The sequence below is a fragment of the Lonchura striata genome, chromosome 2 (assembly GCF_050655825.1).
Source record: "Lonchura striata isolate lonStrDom1 chromosome 2, ASM5065582v1, whole genome shotgun sequence".
NCBI classification, from domain to species: Eukaryota; Metazoa; Chordata; class Aves; order Passeriformes; family Estrildidae; genus Lonchura; species Lonchura striata.
Genome location: NC_140704.1, coordinates 111,737,631 through 111,752,551, shown reverse-complemented (window position 1 = coordinate 111,752,551; position 14,921 = coordinate 111,737,631). Strand labels below are relative to the sequence as shown.

The 14,921-nt window shown below is 42.2% G+C and overlaps 1 protein-coding gene across 7 annotated transcripts in view; it reads left to right on the top strand.

The window, feature by feature from the left end:
• The window catches only part of KCTD1 (potassium channel tetramerization domain containing 1), a 100,609-nt gene that overhangs the window by 49,293 nt on the left and 36,395 nt on the right, over positions 1-14,921 (top strand). Inside the window, exon 1 of one of the 7 annotated variants that reach the window (XM_021551599.4) lies at positions 10,360-11,432. The exons of the other annotated variants lie outside the window; for them this stretch is intronic. Coding sequence (XP_021407274.2) covers positions 11,427-11,432 — 6 coding nt within the window. The 5' untranslated portion in view covers positions 10,360-11,426. Of the gene's footprint in view, positions 1-10,359; positions 11,433-14,921 lie in introns of those variants that run through there. 7 annotated transcript variants of the gene reach the window in all.

The following is a 14,921-nucleotide window of genomic DNA, read 5'->3' as shown; positions in this document are numbered from 1 at the left end:
GCTCCTTACCATAACTTAACAACCTGTTCTCCTTTTAACAAACTGTAATTACAGAAACATAAACTACATCTTCATTTACTTCAATGGTAAGAGCATGGGAGAAGAATTCTCCCATGGGGAGAATGGGAAGGCATTCTTTTGTGCCACCATCAATTTACTTGCCTACCCTGCAGTTATTTCATAAACATCCTAGAAAGCTCCTGAAATACCGAATGTGGAATGTGCCAAAAGTGGTTAAAATGCAAAACTTTGTCCTCTGACAGACAAGCCCTGGCAAATCTTAGCTTGATGTTTCTGCCCTCGGCTGCCCTCCTCCTTTGTGGAAGGCTTTTGCTCCCTTGTGGAGTCAGCAAAAGGAGCCATGTGCCTGCACTTCAGCAGCTACAACAAACCTCGGTCAAGGGATTAGTATTTTTTGGGTGCTGTTACTGTCACTGGTAAATTGAGTTGCCACATTTATTCTGTGAACTGGAACAGAGGAGGCAGGGGCATGTAGTCTGTTTTGCCAGCTCTGATATGGGGTTGGTAGCCCTGGGGAGAGGAGTGCTTAAAAAAGAGTTGTCCAAAATTGCACAGCTATTTGCTGCATGATGATGTCTGAGCCCTCAGCTATCCTCATTTAAAGGGAATGGTCAGGGAGGTATCATAACATATTTGAAGCTTAGGTAGCTGCTCTTATGAATAGTAGAATTTACAATAATGGCCACTTTTAATAATGAACTGATCTATTTGAGTTGGCTCAATGTCCACTAAACAGTTAAAATGACAACCTAATTTTAAGATGCTGTTACCAATATAGGTATATTGACCTCAAGCTCTTCAGAGGGATATTGTGAAGTGATTTTTCCATACCAAAGGTATATTATGCTTAGGCACCCTTCTACAAAAGGGAAGCTGAATTTCAAACTAGAAATAAATCTTTACTTTCTTAAGATTTATTCAATGAAAGGTGAAAGGAACATTCAGAACATGAGTGAATAATAAAAATCTTCTGGTTATGTGGGTTTGTATGTTCTTGTAAATCAGTCAGCAAGTTCCCAGTCATGACAACTACGTACCACACTCTGGCATTGCAGCCACCACAAAACTCAAGAGAGGGATGTAATCAACCCCTAATAAAAGTGGTGAACCAAACAAACAGCATTAAAAAAACCAAGGTGCTGTCTTTCTCATTTCTGACTTAATTTTTTGTAGGCTGTCAGTATGCTGACAGACTCTTTAAACCTTCCCCCCTTTCCTCTGTGGGTCTCCACCTTGCCTCTTTCTGCTTGGTAAAAAAGCAAGCAAAAATTGCATATGGGACTTTGTGCAGGGAAAATGGGCTGAAGATCTTTAGTAGCTTATACATAAGGACTTGACATGGCTCAATGTTTGGTGATCCTTGTATTTAAGTAAATGCTCATGTAAAATATGGAAAAGAAATAGGTTAAAAGTCAAAGCAGTGATAATGGGTGCTCCTCTGTTTTTCTCACTGCTCTGGGGGCTGAAGTCTCACTGCTCCTAATGAAGCCAGCATGAGGAGTTGGGCTGTCCTGCTGGGCATCAGCCCTGACTCAGGATTTCCAGCAAGGGTGAGCTCTGGGCATGGGCACCATGTCACCCATGGTTAAAAAATGTGTGGGTTAAAAAATGAGAATAAAAGAAGCATTGCTGCTCAACAGCCCTGGATCACTTGGCAGGGCTGTGCTTCTTGCCGGCTTCTCCCTGTGTGCAGGGCCTGTGAACAGCCAGCTGAGCTGCCGAAGCACTGGGAGCAGTGGCTGAAGGTGCTGCTAGGGATGACTGCATACCCAGCACCTTGTGTACTTCTCCTGTGTGAACTGGCCTCACTGGACGAGACATGATCTTGCTTCAGCTTTGGAATGGCTGATCCCAGTGCTCTGCCAGCCTCTAGTCAAAAGTTGGCCTGAACTCCTTGGCTTGAGATCTGGTGGGATCACAGTGCAGTGGGAATAAGAGGCGCTTTGTTCTCCATCGTAGATACACTGTGATTAAACTTGGTAGTCATGAGGCCAGATTTACTGCTGTGCTCTCCCTGATCTCCATTGCATAACAGCACAAACACCCAGAGAGAGCGAGCAAATTTGATCCGTGTTTCCTAAGGATTGTGAAATTCTCCTTCTGTACAAATGTGCTGGCTGAATTTAAAGCGTGATTTATAAAAAGAGCCTTTCGTCTTAGAGTAAATGTGATTGCCCTTTCTGTAGGGCTGCAAGATAAATGTTCTTAGTCTTCAAGGGAACTTTTTTTGGCATGCTATCTTTAACATGGTTTTGGCTCATCTTCCCTGCTGCACACTTTACTAACTTAAAGCTATTTAACTGAGATGCAAAAGAAAAATATTGTTTCTTCAGCATTTGTACTTGATGATGGTATACAAGAAACTCAGAGTAAGGCAGGCATTTGTTTTGGACTGTTCAGAGGCTTTTAAAAATCCTCCAAAGTCTGCTGTGGTTCTTAATTTTGGGCCAGTTTCCTCTGATTGCCATTGCAAGTAGACTTTCTCTTGCTAATCTCTTGCCTGAAATACTCTTTGTTCATAAAAGCAAGTCTCTTTCTGTTGTAATCAGGGCTAGGAATTCAGCTGCAGGGTCACTCTTTGTGCTGTAGAGTTCACTGACCATGTTTTGCTTCTGGCAGTCCTAGCTTTGGCCCCTTTACACAGATCAATGCCAGGCTAACCCCATTTATTGCTACTACTGAATCAAAACTCTGCTTCTCCTATTTAATTTAGCTCAAAATAGATGTAATGCAAACAAGCGTCAGCTTGGAAAAAGGGGGAGAAGAAAAAACCATACTCAGATGGTTTTTTTTAATTATATATACACTAAATGGTGCCAGCCTACAAGTGGGAAGAATTATTTGGCATTGCATCATTAGAAGCTTTCTAAAAATCAATCATCATCATTGATTCTAATTTGCATATGAGTATTAGAGTTTGTCTGCTTATCTTCCATTCCTTTGTTGTGTTTAAAACCATTTATAATGTAACTACTACTGCTTAAGCTCACCCATGCATTCACATTTCTCCTGGTTTCTTAGTCCTAAATGAACCTCCTGGCTTGCTTCACTGTGCCCTCACAAGATTAATCTCCATCCTTATTACTGGAATCTACAGTGTCAGCATCATAGAAACTTCCAAACTTGCTTCTGGTCAAGTGAGGCTGCTGTTGGCAGGAGTGTGTTATTCTTGGTGAAGCTACTTGATGCTGAGCACTTTCTAAGACTCATCACTGTGAGATGGGTTAAGAGGTTTTGTTGAAGCAAGGGTGTGGCAGAGAAGACACCTGTGGCTACCAAACCCTACGAGTCTGATATAATTTTTTTTCTGTGTCTGAGGCACACCTCAGTGTGAGAAAGTGTTGAGCACCTCAGGACTTAGTTGAATTTTAGAGGACAAGACCTTCATGGCATGGTTTAGCACCCAGCCATCTTTCTTGGCCAGGGCTGGAGTTAGGAATTCCACTTGCCACACCTCATTCCATGCTGCTTTTCAAATATGTGGAATAAGGCACACACAAACCCTCACCCCTTGTTGATTTCTGTGCTGAAGTTCTGTTTGTTGTGCAAGGCAGTGTGAGTGGAAATCATGAGGCTTGTTTTTCCTGCTGAAAAACAAAATCTAACCATTCATCCTTCCACTCTAGCCCCTTTCCCCACAGATAAACCTTTCCCCATGCTATTTCCTTTTGGTTCTTCAAGTCTAAGATGGTGTTCATGAGAAACCAAGTGACTAGTTCACTGTGTTTGTAATGGGATGGAAGATGGCTGAGACAATCTACAACTTTAGGATTGTTACTGATTATGCTCTAGTGGGTGATCACTGCAAGACTCCTGAAAAAAACTGTTTGTTTCAAATATTTCTTTATTTCTGACATTACAAATCTTCTGTTCTTGAAGCCAGGCTTCTTAAATATTTTTTATGGAGAAGAGACCTATGAACTGAAATGTTTGACATTTGGAGGGAGTTTGCTTTAGTTTTGTTTTTTTTCTCCCCACTCTTAGCAATTTAATGCCTTCTCCTTCTTCTGTCTGCTCTTTCCTTTTCCTTGCAGGGGTTTATTGTTTATTGTAATTTGGTGTCTCTGTTGCACTCTATCCTTGCCCTTTTCAGGAACGTTAGTGCTTCAGCCTCTGCTTTTCTCCTTTCCACACCAGGGAGAAAGCTGATGGTTTCCTCCACTGCTCCTGAGTGGAGGCAAGCATGAAGTGAGACCTAAGCTGTAAGGCCTTCTTGATGTTTCCCCCAAATTTACCTGGTCCAGACAAAATCCTTTGTAGTTATCTCCCATACTTTATCTGAGATTGGTTTTTTAAAGACTCTGGAAGTGTTGCCATATACAATTGTCCCTGTACCTGTCAACCTTTCCTCTTGTGAATGTTTCTTCCATTTTTCAGGTCCCTATTGGAATGTGGTAGGTTTCTTGCATATGGTTTTAAAAAATTATTTCATCATAGTTGGCTTTCTGTACCTGACACCTTTCATACTTTTGATACTCAAAACTGTTCTTTTAATGATTTTTTTTTTATCTTTTTTGTCCCCAACCTTGTAGTCTTTCTCCTTCTTTGAAGTTGTTTTTTCTGTATTGCAGAAGATAGGTTCAAAACTCTGTTTGGGCCTAGAAAGGCCCCTGAGCAGCATGGTCTTACTGGTTATTACCACTCAAGATATTCAGTGAGTCTCTTTCCTCTAGCTTTGTTTAAATGAAGTCTTCCCCTGCTTCCTTACAAACCCAACAAAAGGTTTCTTCAAGTATTATTCGGAATGAGGGTAAGTTCATCTAAAGCTTACTGCCTTAACAGCAGTTTAAGTGAGCTGAGCTGAGCTGAGCCTTCTGGCCGCTGCCAGCTTCTCCGAGAGCCCTATTACAGGGCAGCCTGACAAAAGAGACATTTATTTCATAGCCAAATGCCTGTTGCCCCTTGGTGGCTGGTCCAGCTGTGGTCCAGCTAGAGAAAGTGAGATAGGAATTTCTCTTTGATGGCTTTTACTGCTTCTTTAAACATTTTCGGGTCCTTTTGTTGCCCAACCACTGGTGCTTTGTGTTTTAGTAATGACCAGAAAAGTATTACCACAGACTTAGAAGCAGGCTATGCCATCCAAAGGAGTGCATATTGTATATAATGTAGATTTCATCCACTCTTCTGAATTTGTATGCATGGTCTGATTTGGTGTTGGATCAAGTAAAAGACTTTTAATATAAAATTAAGAGTTTGCTGAGTTATTTAGCAGAGACTGTCCACAACTAAATAGTGGATTGGTGCTTCATGAGGTTGGCAGAGGCAATGATGGCTGCTGTTAGCATATAGCACAGTGTTGTATAGATTCAGGGTTAATCACTCCTGTGGGTAAAAAATGCTAAAATTTTGGCAGCTAACAAAGCTGCCAAATGGCTGTTTTTATCATATAAGCTACAAGGACTACCTGGGGAAATCCCTACAGGTCTGAAAACAATAACCAGAATTGTATTTCTTAGCCATGGATCTTAGAATATCTTTTACATATAATGGAATCAAATGAACCAAATCTAAACTATGCTTTGTTCATGTGCCATATGGTCATTGTCTTGCCAAGCTCTCTTTTTGCCTGCCAGAGCAGACTCCTGTGTTCTCCTTTCCTTGAATCCTGCCCTTCACACTAACAAACCAGAATTGCTGCTTGACCCACACAGGGAATGGTGGGCATCTGACTTTGTCCGTTCCTTCCTGAATACACTTCCAGCATTTTAGAAAACTCCAAACACATGGAAAGAGGCAAAGTGAAATAAAAGACCTTCATGTGATACTGCATTGAAGGAGCCTTTTTAATTTACTCACAGTTGTATTTAGCTTAGTTTGGGACTTCAGCATCTTCCTGCCAGCTACCCAAAAACATACCTGCTTCTCTAAGGGATGTAAAATCCAAAGGTGGGCAGATTTTGGAGTGGGATGGGGGTAGGGAAGTGTCTGGGTCACCGATGGGTTTGAGTGCAGTTTTCATGAGCCACATGCATAGCCCATTCCCAGAGCTCTGGGGAGAGATTGCCATTGCTGTGTGCTGCTTCATGCAAATTTTTAGCAGGGGGCTGTTTCCTGTCCCCATACAGGGACATCTTTGTGGTGTTATGCTGCCTGTCCCAAGGTATTAAGTAACCCACAGGTATTTTGAAATAGTTAATCATAGTACGATTTCTCTCGCGATAATGTTTGGCTTTTTTCATTCCCCTGCTTGTTATGAAATCTGTAGGCTGATAATTTTAATGGGAGTTACAAGAGGAGAGGAAAAATTCCCAGCTAGCCCTGGAAATGCATGGGAGAGGCGGAACCATGCTCCCTATTGCAGTCCATCTTGACAAGAACTTCCAAAAAGCCTCAGTAAGTGCAACTCTTACCCTTTCCTTGCACTCCTCTCCCTCTTGGCAGTCTCTGTCCTTCTAGTGGGGTTTTGATAAATTATCATTTTGGTGAGACTGGGACATTGCTTTGCTAAGTTCAACTTCAGAGACTTGTTGGAAGGGGAATAGATGAGAAAGAAAGAAAGAAAACTGAGTGACACAGGGGTCCTGCAGGTCAGGGTTTTTTGTTTGGTGTTTCATTGATCCTAGAGTTAGGAATGTATAATTTAATATTACAATTTCACGCCTTCTTTCTAATTCTCTACAAGACTGAGCTGTGACTTTCGAAATTGTGGTTCTGTTTACATCTTTATCATGAATTAGATATTTACAAATGTGTGGCTTCAAAGCACTTTCATGCCTTTTTCCTGCAGTCAGGATATAGATGAAGCTGTCTGTTTTACTGGCTACTGCCTTAATTACCAAATGGACTCAATGTCTTCAAAATTGCAATTCCAGCTGGAAATATTTTATTACTGGCTGCTTCAAGAAACATCTGGTGAGTGCTTAGAGCTCTTGTGTCTTACAACATATCAAAGAAGTGGTTTTATCAGATACTTCTGTTTTGTCCCTTACCTTTTTCCTCTTCATATGGCCAGGATACCTAATAAAGACTTTCTTGTATTTTTCTTAAGCATCATAAAGGTGATTCTAGATACAAAACTCTTCAGATAGTCCACAAGTGAGGGTGTTTTATTGTTTTCATGTTCAGTCTGAAGTAGATATCTTCTCTAGATGGGTCAGTGTTATTTCTTTCCCCTCCTAGGCAGATTAATAAGCCAAATTTAAAAGTGCAAAGGAAAGCAGGCAGCTGGCTGATTCAAAGGGAGAGGCTATGTTTTTCATCACCACCCTTTCAAAGCCTCTCTGAATCAAAAGAACCATTGGATTGCGAAGGCAAGACCTATGCCACACCAGAAGCTCCCAGTTCAGCAATTTTCCCAGGGTAAAATTATAACTCGTGTTTCCTCAGCACAGGCTGTAACTGGCAGCGTTCCTTCTACTTCTAAGGGTGAAATTGCTGGGGGGAGAACAGACATCTAATGTGCCTCTGGAAGTTTTACAATGGGTGTTAGTCTCCCTTTGTGGAAAGGTAGATGTTCTTCTGGAACATACCCAAGGGCAGGTGCTATTCAAACTGGAGTGTAAACTGACTTCAAATAATGCAGTACAGGCTTTCTGTTCAGTTTGTGAGTCAAATCTAAGGAAGATAAACCCATTTCTCAAATTCTGACAATTCATGACAATCTTCCAGTTATCCCACTGAAGTCTACACTTTTATGAGTCTTTGAAATCTTCAGATACAACTGCAATTCAAGACATTAATCTTTATTCATGTACCGCTGATAGGATCTTACCTTGCAAACAAAACAGATTTTAACAATGTTTGTTTTTTAGTGTTACTTCTCACCAGAAGATTATTGGACAGATTACAAGTTTGGTCCAAGAAGAATGTAACCACTTGGTTTCTTTCCCACTCAAATCTTGACACCATTTGTAAGGATTTGTTTGACTTTGCATTCAAATCTACCAGCATGGTTCTGGCAGAGAGAAATCCTTTCCTTCTAAACTCAGGAGGGAGTGTTTGTTGTTGTTTTTTCCTTATCCATATATGAAGACTTGCAAAATATGTGTAGAGTGCCTGCTAGAAGTGGATAAAAGGCAACAGCACTTGAGTGAAAAGTCTGACTAAAAATTACATTTTTAATAAATCTCAATCTACAAGTAATCTGCTTGTGAACAGTTGAAAGATAGATTCCAGTGTTCAGAGTTCTCCTGTTCCTTCCCATAGCTGTTCCTGGCCAAACCCCGTGTATGTGTGGTGAAGATGGCTGTCACATTCCTGCCTTCACTGGTGCAGGAGATGAGCTGGCAGATGCTGCATCCCTCACAGAGGCAGTGGGAGCTGATGACTTCTCTGTGCTGGGCTATTCGCTGGGACTGGGGAGAGCTGACTGAGTGGCTGCCTCTTTCAGGGAGGAGGTGTAGACTCTGAATGGAGCCCCAGAGCATTTAGGTATGCTATCTGCAAAGTAGCTGGCATGCCAAACCTCTTGCAGCAGGGATGAAGTGGTCCAAGATATTTGGATCTATGCTTCTCACTGGAATGAGTGAAGCCTTGTATGGTGGGGAAGTAATCTGTCATCTCTGCCCTTTGCAAAAGGTGAAACTCCCTTTGTGTGTGCTTGCTTTCCTATAAAGTACAAGTAAATTCACATTTTCTCTGCTACCTGAGGTTTGATAGAGGTACAAGAAGAAAAGCAACCTATTTTCCAGGTTTAAAGGAAAGTAAATGAAACTGTCCTCAGGGCAGCAGAAGCAAAGACTTTAGTATCAAGCTGTAGTGTTGTGGGCAGGGCTGCCAGGCTGCTGAAGGCTCTTCAGACCTGGAAGCCTTTCCCAGGGACTGCTCAGCTTTTAATAGTGTGTCCTTTTTTTTTTTATTTTAATTTTTTTAAAGTGTCCACAATGACTGCAGTCATTCTGTGTTCAGATGAGGGAGCACTTTGTGCTTACTGGCTTGTTTCTGCAGTATCTGGTGGGATACTTGTCTTCTCTTGCAAGTGAGAATAAAGAAGAATACTTTTAACTGATTATGTCCAGCTCAGGCTGGGGAGTTACACTTTAATTTGGTCACTCCTAACTTGGTTTCATTGCTGATTTGAGTTGATGCTGGTGCAGAACAGACAAGCCCTTGGTGGAGCAAGTGGCCTGAAATGCCAGCTGTGCAGTCTGCCTATCTGGGTATCATAGGATACCCTTAGCAGCGTCATGGCAAGTCTGTTACCTTTGGTCCCATGTCCTCCTGCATCTAAACACTGTGTCCTCCAGCATGGTTAGGGGATGTTTTTGCCTGCTGCATCCTGGGGTGAACACCCTGTCATTACAGTGTCAGGTGGGCAGTGGTGTGCTGTGCACTAACTGGGAGCAGCTTTCAAATCCGGTTTTGCTTGTAAATGAAATGGACGCTTTTGCTGAGTGAGAATTGAATCGGCACCTCTAAAGGCTGTAGAAGTGAAAGACAATGTGTTTGTGTTTGGGGGTAGTGAATCTGGGCTGGACCTCCAAGTTTCATTTGTTTGTGTTTTTTTTAATAATACAGTAGGTTGGATGTATTCCAAAGATCCTGCTTGTGTTAGGGGCTTCAGTCCTTCAGTCAGATTCTGTGCTGGCCATGTTTGCCACTTGCTTGACCGAAGCACAGCAAGTGTGCACATCATCCACCCCCAGCAGAAGGGTTGTGCCTGACCCAAGGAAGAAATGGGGAGGCAGTGCAGGAGAAAAGGGATGTAATAAATTACAACATTTGGGCTGACCTCAGCACTACTCACCCAGACAAGCAAGGGGCTGAGTTAATCTTCTGTGAAGAGTGCACTCTTATAAATTATTTTGAGGGAGGCATTAAACTTTTGTCTGCAGTTTTGAGTCTTAGGGAGGTTTTCAGATAACTTTATAAGCACTTAAGAAGATACATCCTGTCTCTGTAAACTTCGCCAGGATTTTGGACTCGCCTTTACTGCTGTACTGGTGTGAGCACAGGCCCTCATTTGACCTCTGCCATTTTCCATGAATTATTTTTCTTCACTTAAAGATTTTTCTTAAGGGCTCAATGACAAGTTTCTGATGAAAGTGTGGTTAGAGCTGTTCTGCTCAAGCTAGTTGTGTGCTATAGACTTGGCTCCTGGGCTCTGGAATTATCAAGGTTCCTCCAAGCTCTTGTCCAAGGGTGGTTTTTAGCTGTCCTGCATCTCCAGGTAGACAACTTTCTACATTCAGCACAAATACCTCTCTTCCTTCAGCCCCTTGCCTTGCATTTGGTTCTCTGCACCTGTGTCATTTATTCTAGGTCCTGGTGAGCTCTGAAATCCCAGCAAGGCTCATTTTACCAAGAGAATGCCACCACATCTCTCCAGTGCTTGCAGCACTTAGCATGCGTACATGCTCTGCTGTGCCAGCATCTCAAGGAGGAGAAGGCTGAAAGCAGCCAGAATCTGGGATGTGCTGCAAGGGACCCTTGTCTTGAGGGGCCAGATCAGCGCTCCACTCCAGGGCCGGTGACTCTGGGACAAGGAGAATGTACCAGTTAAAATTGTCCCCTCAGGTAAGTGCTCCAGTCACCACTGCTGCACCACTCTGGTGTGACCAGAGGTGCTTTATCTCCTGTTAGGCTTGATCTGCATTTGGACTATTTCAGGATACAGAGAGGACAGCCCAATGCTGTTCCTGACACCTTCAGGAAAGAGTTTCAGCTAAGGTTTTTGTTTCATGATGAACTATACTCGACACTCTGGCTATGAGGGACCCTTCTGTGTATCTCTGTCCCCTCTCTCAGGTGGCCTTGTGACACCCACCTTTCTAAAACGCATTGCTGCATGTATTTCTGCAAATAATACTGAGTGCCCCAAGCATGGCACTTGTGGTGTGAGGAGTGAGCAGCTGCTTGGCATAGTAGATCTTCTGCAGTTCGGTGGCTCAGCATATCCAAAAAACCTTCCTGCTTCTCAAGCTCCCCATTGTGTTTGACAGTCTTGCATATGATAATTTGACCTTCTGTTGTATATTGACAGATATTCAGGGTTTAAAGTGAAGCTTTAGAGATTTAGAATAATAAATCTAGTACTACTACTGAGTCTCAGAGGACCTGGTGTCTTAGCTTACTGTGGCATTGAATTGCAGCTGATTGTGTTTTGGGTCTGTTTTTCATGTGATGCTCAAACACAATTGTTCTGGAGTTCTGCCTTATAAACGTAATTCCTAATGTTCAGAGTCAGCAATCCTAAACCTTGCAGCTATGAGAGAAAGGGCAGTTGTATTATATTGATGAAAGGCAAAACATGACAGTGCAACTGGCATATTTTTGCTGGGAAAACAATGGGCTATTTTTTTGTTTTGCAGACCCAGTGGCAGCAGTAAAGCCCATCCATGTCCTCAGGGAGCTACCGACCATTGGTGTCAGGGTGAAGAAGCAGAAGAAAAGGATGGATGTGCTTACATGCAAAGACTTTTTGACAAAGTTTTGAGCAATTTCTTTGTGCTTCTGGGCTCTTCAGAATGAAGGTGAAGAGAAAGCACCATGATGGCATGCACACCTTGAGATCAAAATGCAGTTTGCATGCTCTGTGTGGTGCACATGGTCATCTTTGACCACCTTACAGGGCTCTGTCTGAGGGGCCAGCACAGTTTGGTGTCATCTGTGGATGCCGAATACCAGAGCTACAGCTAGAGAATGGTGCAAGGACATCACTAGCCCATAGAGGTACCCAGAGGGGCATTTTCCCCTTTCAGCAGGATAAGCTGCTGAGTTTCTTGGACACGTAGCTTTGTATCTCTGCCTGCTTGCTACACCTTCCAGATGTGATGTTTGTACTATACTGATATTGTTTATGTTGAATAAATGCTTTCTCCAGCCTCTTTGTTGTGGCAACTCTTTTTGCTGAATTCAAAAAAGTGGGGGGGTACTTGTCTAAGAATTGTGGTGAGACCTGATCATGATTATTTTTTTTAATCTTTAATGAAATGTTTGTTTTGAAAAAGTGCATCTTCAAAATGGGGACAATTGTGGAGGAGCAAATCCAAGAGCAGTCCTAATGTTCCTGGTTTGGATGAGGTTCTTGAGCAGCACTTTCCCCCATCCCACAAGCACCCCGGAGCATCAGCCTGCTGTTTATTTTAGAGTGCAGGCAGACAGATGTCCCTGACACTTGAGTGACTTCTGCGCTGTACTGGAGGAGAAGGGATTTGATGCTAACTTCTGAAGTTTGTTTGCTTTTAGATTCATTCCCCATACAGTGGGATATGTGTGTTCAGACTCTTGTGCTGGAGGTGGCTGATGTGGATGTGTTAACTGCTGTTTCCAGTTGTTCCTGAGCACCAAGCTTTTGTGAGGAGAAACATCTGTCTCATGTCTCTCTGTTGTGAAAAAAAGATAATGAACACAGACTGATTCGATACTTCAGAATAAACTACTGCATGATTATTTGTTCTAATGTCTAGAACATATAAGACAAGCTTGCCCTCACCTCACCCAAAAAATCCAAGGGTGTTAGAAATGTGTAACTGAGTTTCTCAGCAGTAATAATTGCTGGGGCTTTGACAGGGAATATATATGCTACTGAGTAGCATCTGCACTTCTGGTTGAGCTGTGCTGGCTTACAGGGAAGACATTGGCTAAAATAATTCCAGCCAGCAGTGTCTTGACCTGCAAACTAAAATGATCCTCACAGTCCAGTGAGTCAAGCTGACAGTTTGTACTTGAATGCCAGTCCTTCTGTGCCTAAGCTTGGCTTGTCTTGTAGTGGCATGGTTTTTGTCAAGGTTTCTGTCTTAAGAAGGGAACCAGGATGACTTTACTCAAGACCACAGAGTGTAAATAACACTTAGGACACCTGTGCTAATATTTTGAGAGGAGGATTAAGCCTTCCATCTTTGTGATTTTTGTACGCTTAGCACATTGTAATGACTCATGTTCTTCAGATACCTCCTATTCCTTCCACTTGCTACCAGAACACTGACATGGTTCCTATTTTATTGTCGTTTGGTAATCAGTTGCATGAGTGCACATCTCAGCCCGGCAGCTACTGTGGTTTTTTTAAACCTAGTTATAAAGGCTTATTCTTTAGCAATGTTTTTGAGTGGAGTTGAGGAGAAGATGGTATAGAAGAAAAGGCAGGGACAGGAGAAGGGATTTGTAAGCTCTTCTCCATGATACTTGGCCCCTAGGTAGGAAGGCTTCTTAAATTATATGGATTTTTGTGAATCCCAGGAGGAGCAGTTAAGGTAGGGCTGCTTTTGCTTTTTTTGAGCCTACAGGAGGGCTTGCCTAGAGCAGAAAATGTGAAGCAGGTTCAGATATACTGTAAAAACTTGTGCCTATGAGCTGCTTGTTGTGGAAAGACTCCTTCAAATATCAACAAGGAAGTGGAGGAGCCCCAAACTACTCTAAGAGCAGTGCTTTTGTGTGCTAATTCAAAACGGAAAAGTTTTAGACGACCTAATTGCCTTTAGCCTGCCTAGCACATAGATTTTGGCACTTTTGATAACATAATTTCAGTCATACACTCATTCTGAGTGAAAGCAGCAACTAATTTTTATGAAAAGTTGTTGGAGGCAGGAGGGAATCATCTGGATATTAATAATGATTAATGCTTTACAGGGTATTTGAAGTATTTTAGTTCATGGAACTGTTATAAAACTGTATTTTCTGTTCTTATTTTTGGGTTTTTTTTAGGTAAATAATAAAATGTTTGAGGACGAAAGCTATGAGGGGTCAGACTGTTGACAGGTCAGGAGGGTCACTGCCCATCCAGCCAGTGCAAGTGGTGGCCATGCTCTGTGCCCCACTCATGAGCAAAGCTGATGCAGTTCCCAAGGCAGACACAACCTCTATGATCTCCTGTGGGAATAACTATGGTTGAGCTCTGAACCATCCTGTGTTCATGTCTCACCTGCCTGATACCAAGAAAGGCTTCTGAAGAGCTTTTTGATTATTTTTGTTATCATCTGTTCCAGATAGCTTGCTGGAGCCTGTTGAGTTTAGTTTCTTTCTCTCCACCTGTAATTCTTGCTAAGGAATTGTGTTTGTAATCACATTAGGTGGTGGAAGCTTAGCTCACCAGCAGTGCCTTGTTTTAATTACTTTTTACCAAAGCTTGTTCACTTCCATGTTTGCAATAATCCAATGCAACCCATGTATTTCTTCAGAGACTGTTTGCCCTGGTGTTATCCTTTCCATGGCTGAACAATACAGTGATTTAACTAATGCAGTTATATAACTCTGATCTGTTAAATGCTGTACCCAGTGAATGGTGATCTTCTGTACTCTGACAGTGCAATTGAGTTGTGCCACATTAAAAAAAAAAGGGGGGGATTTTTTAACAACCTGCTCCTCTGAATCACATTTTTGCTTTACTTTCGCTGAGGCAACTGCAATAGAAATACAATTTTCTAATTTCAAAGTGCCTCCAAAATGCTACTGAACTGTTTTTATGCAGGGAAATGTGCTATGTGGGCTGAGCAAGATTAGCATTATTGTGCTTAATATCAGCCACTGAGAAGAAGGACTTTGTTTCATGAGACACATAAACACAGGTAACTTGAAGAGGAAATCTTGAAAAAGAGGAGGGTGAAATAAAAGAGTAAAAGGTTTTACTATAAAGCATTTTTATTTCTTGGGAGTTTTAGTAGGTAAACTGTGTAAATGGCAGCTTGGTTATGAATTGGGTTTGGAAACTGGTTTCCTTTTCTTATGCTTTGTGGGTTCTTTTGCCTTTTAAAATGCCCACGGTCCTCCAACCTATCTCCCATCCTGGCAGTGATGTTTATACCACACATTCTTCTACTGTTTTGTGCAGCCAGTACTATCACAGCTATGCTGAATGAGGTTCCTGCCTAACTACAATATTAACCCTGCAAATCTGTTCATTTTCTCTGGAGCAGCCCCAGGCAGGGCATACAGGAGAATGTGTCCAATTGAAAAACTGTGACAGACTCGGTGGTGCTGCACTGTGCTAAATTGCAAGAGAGCTATGTTTTTTCTGCCAGAGAGGA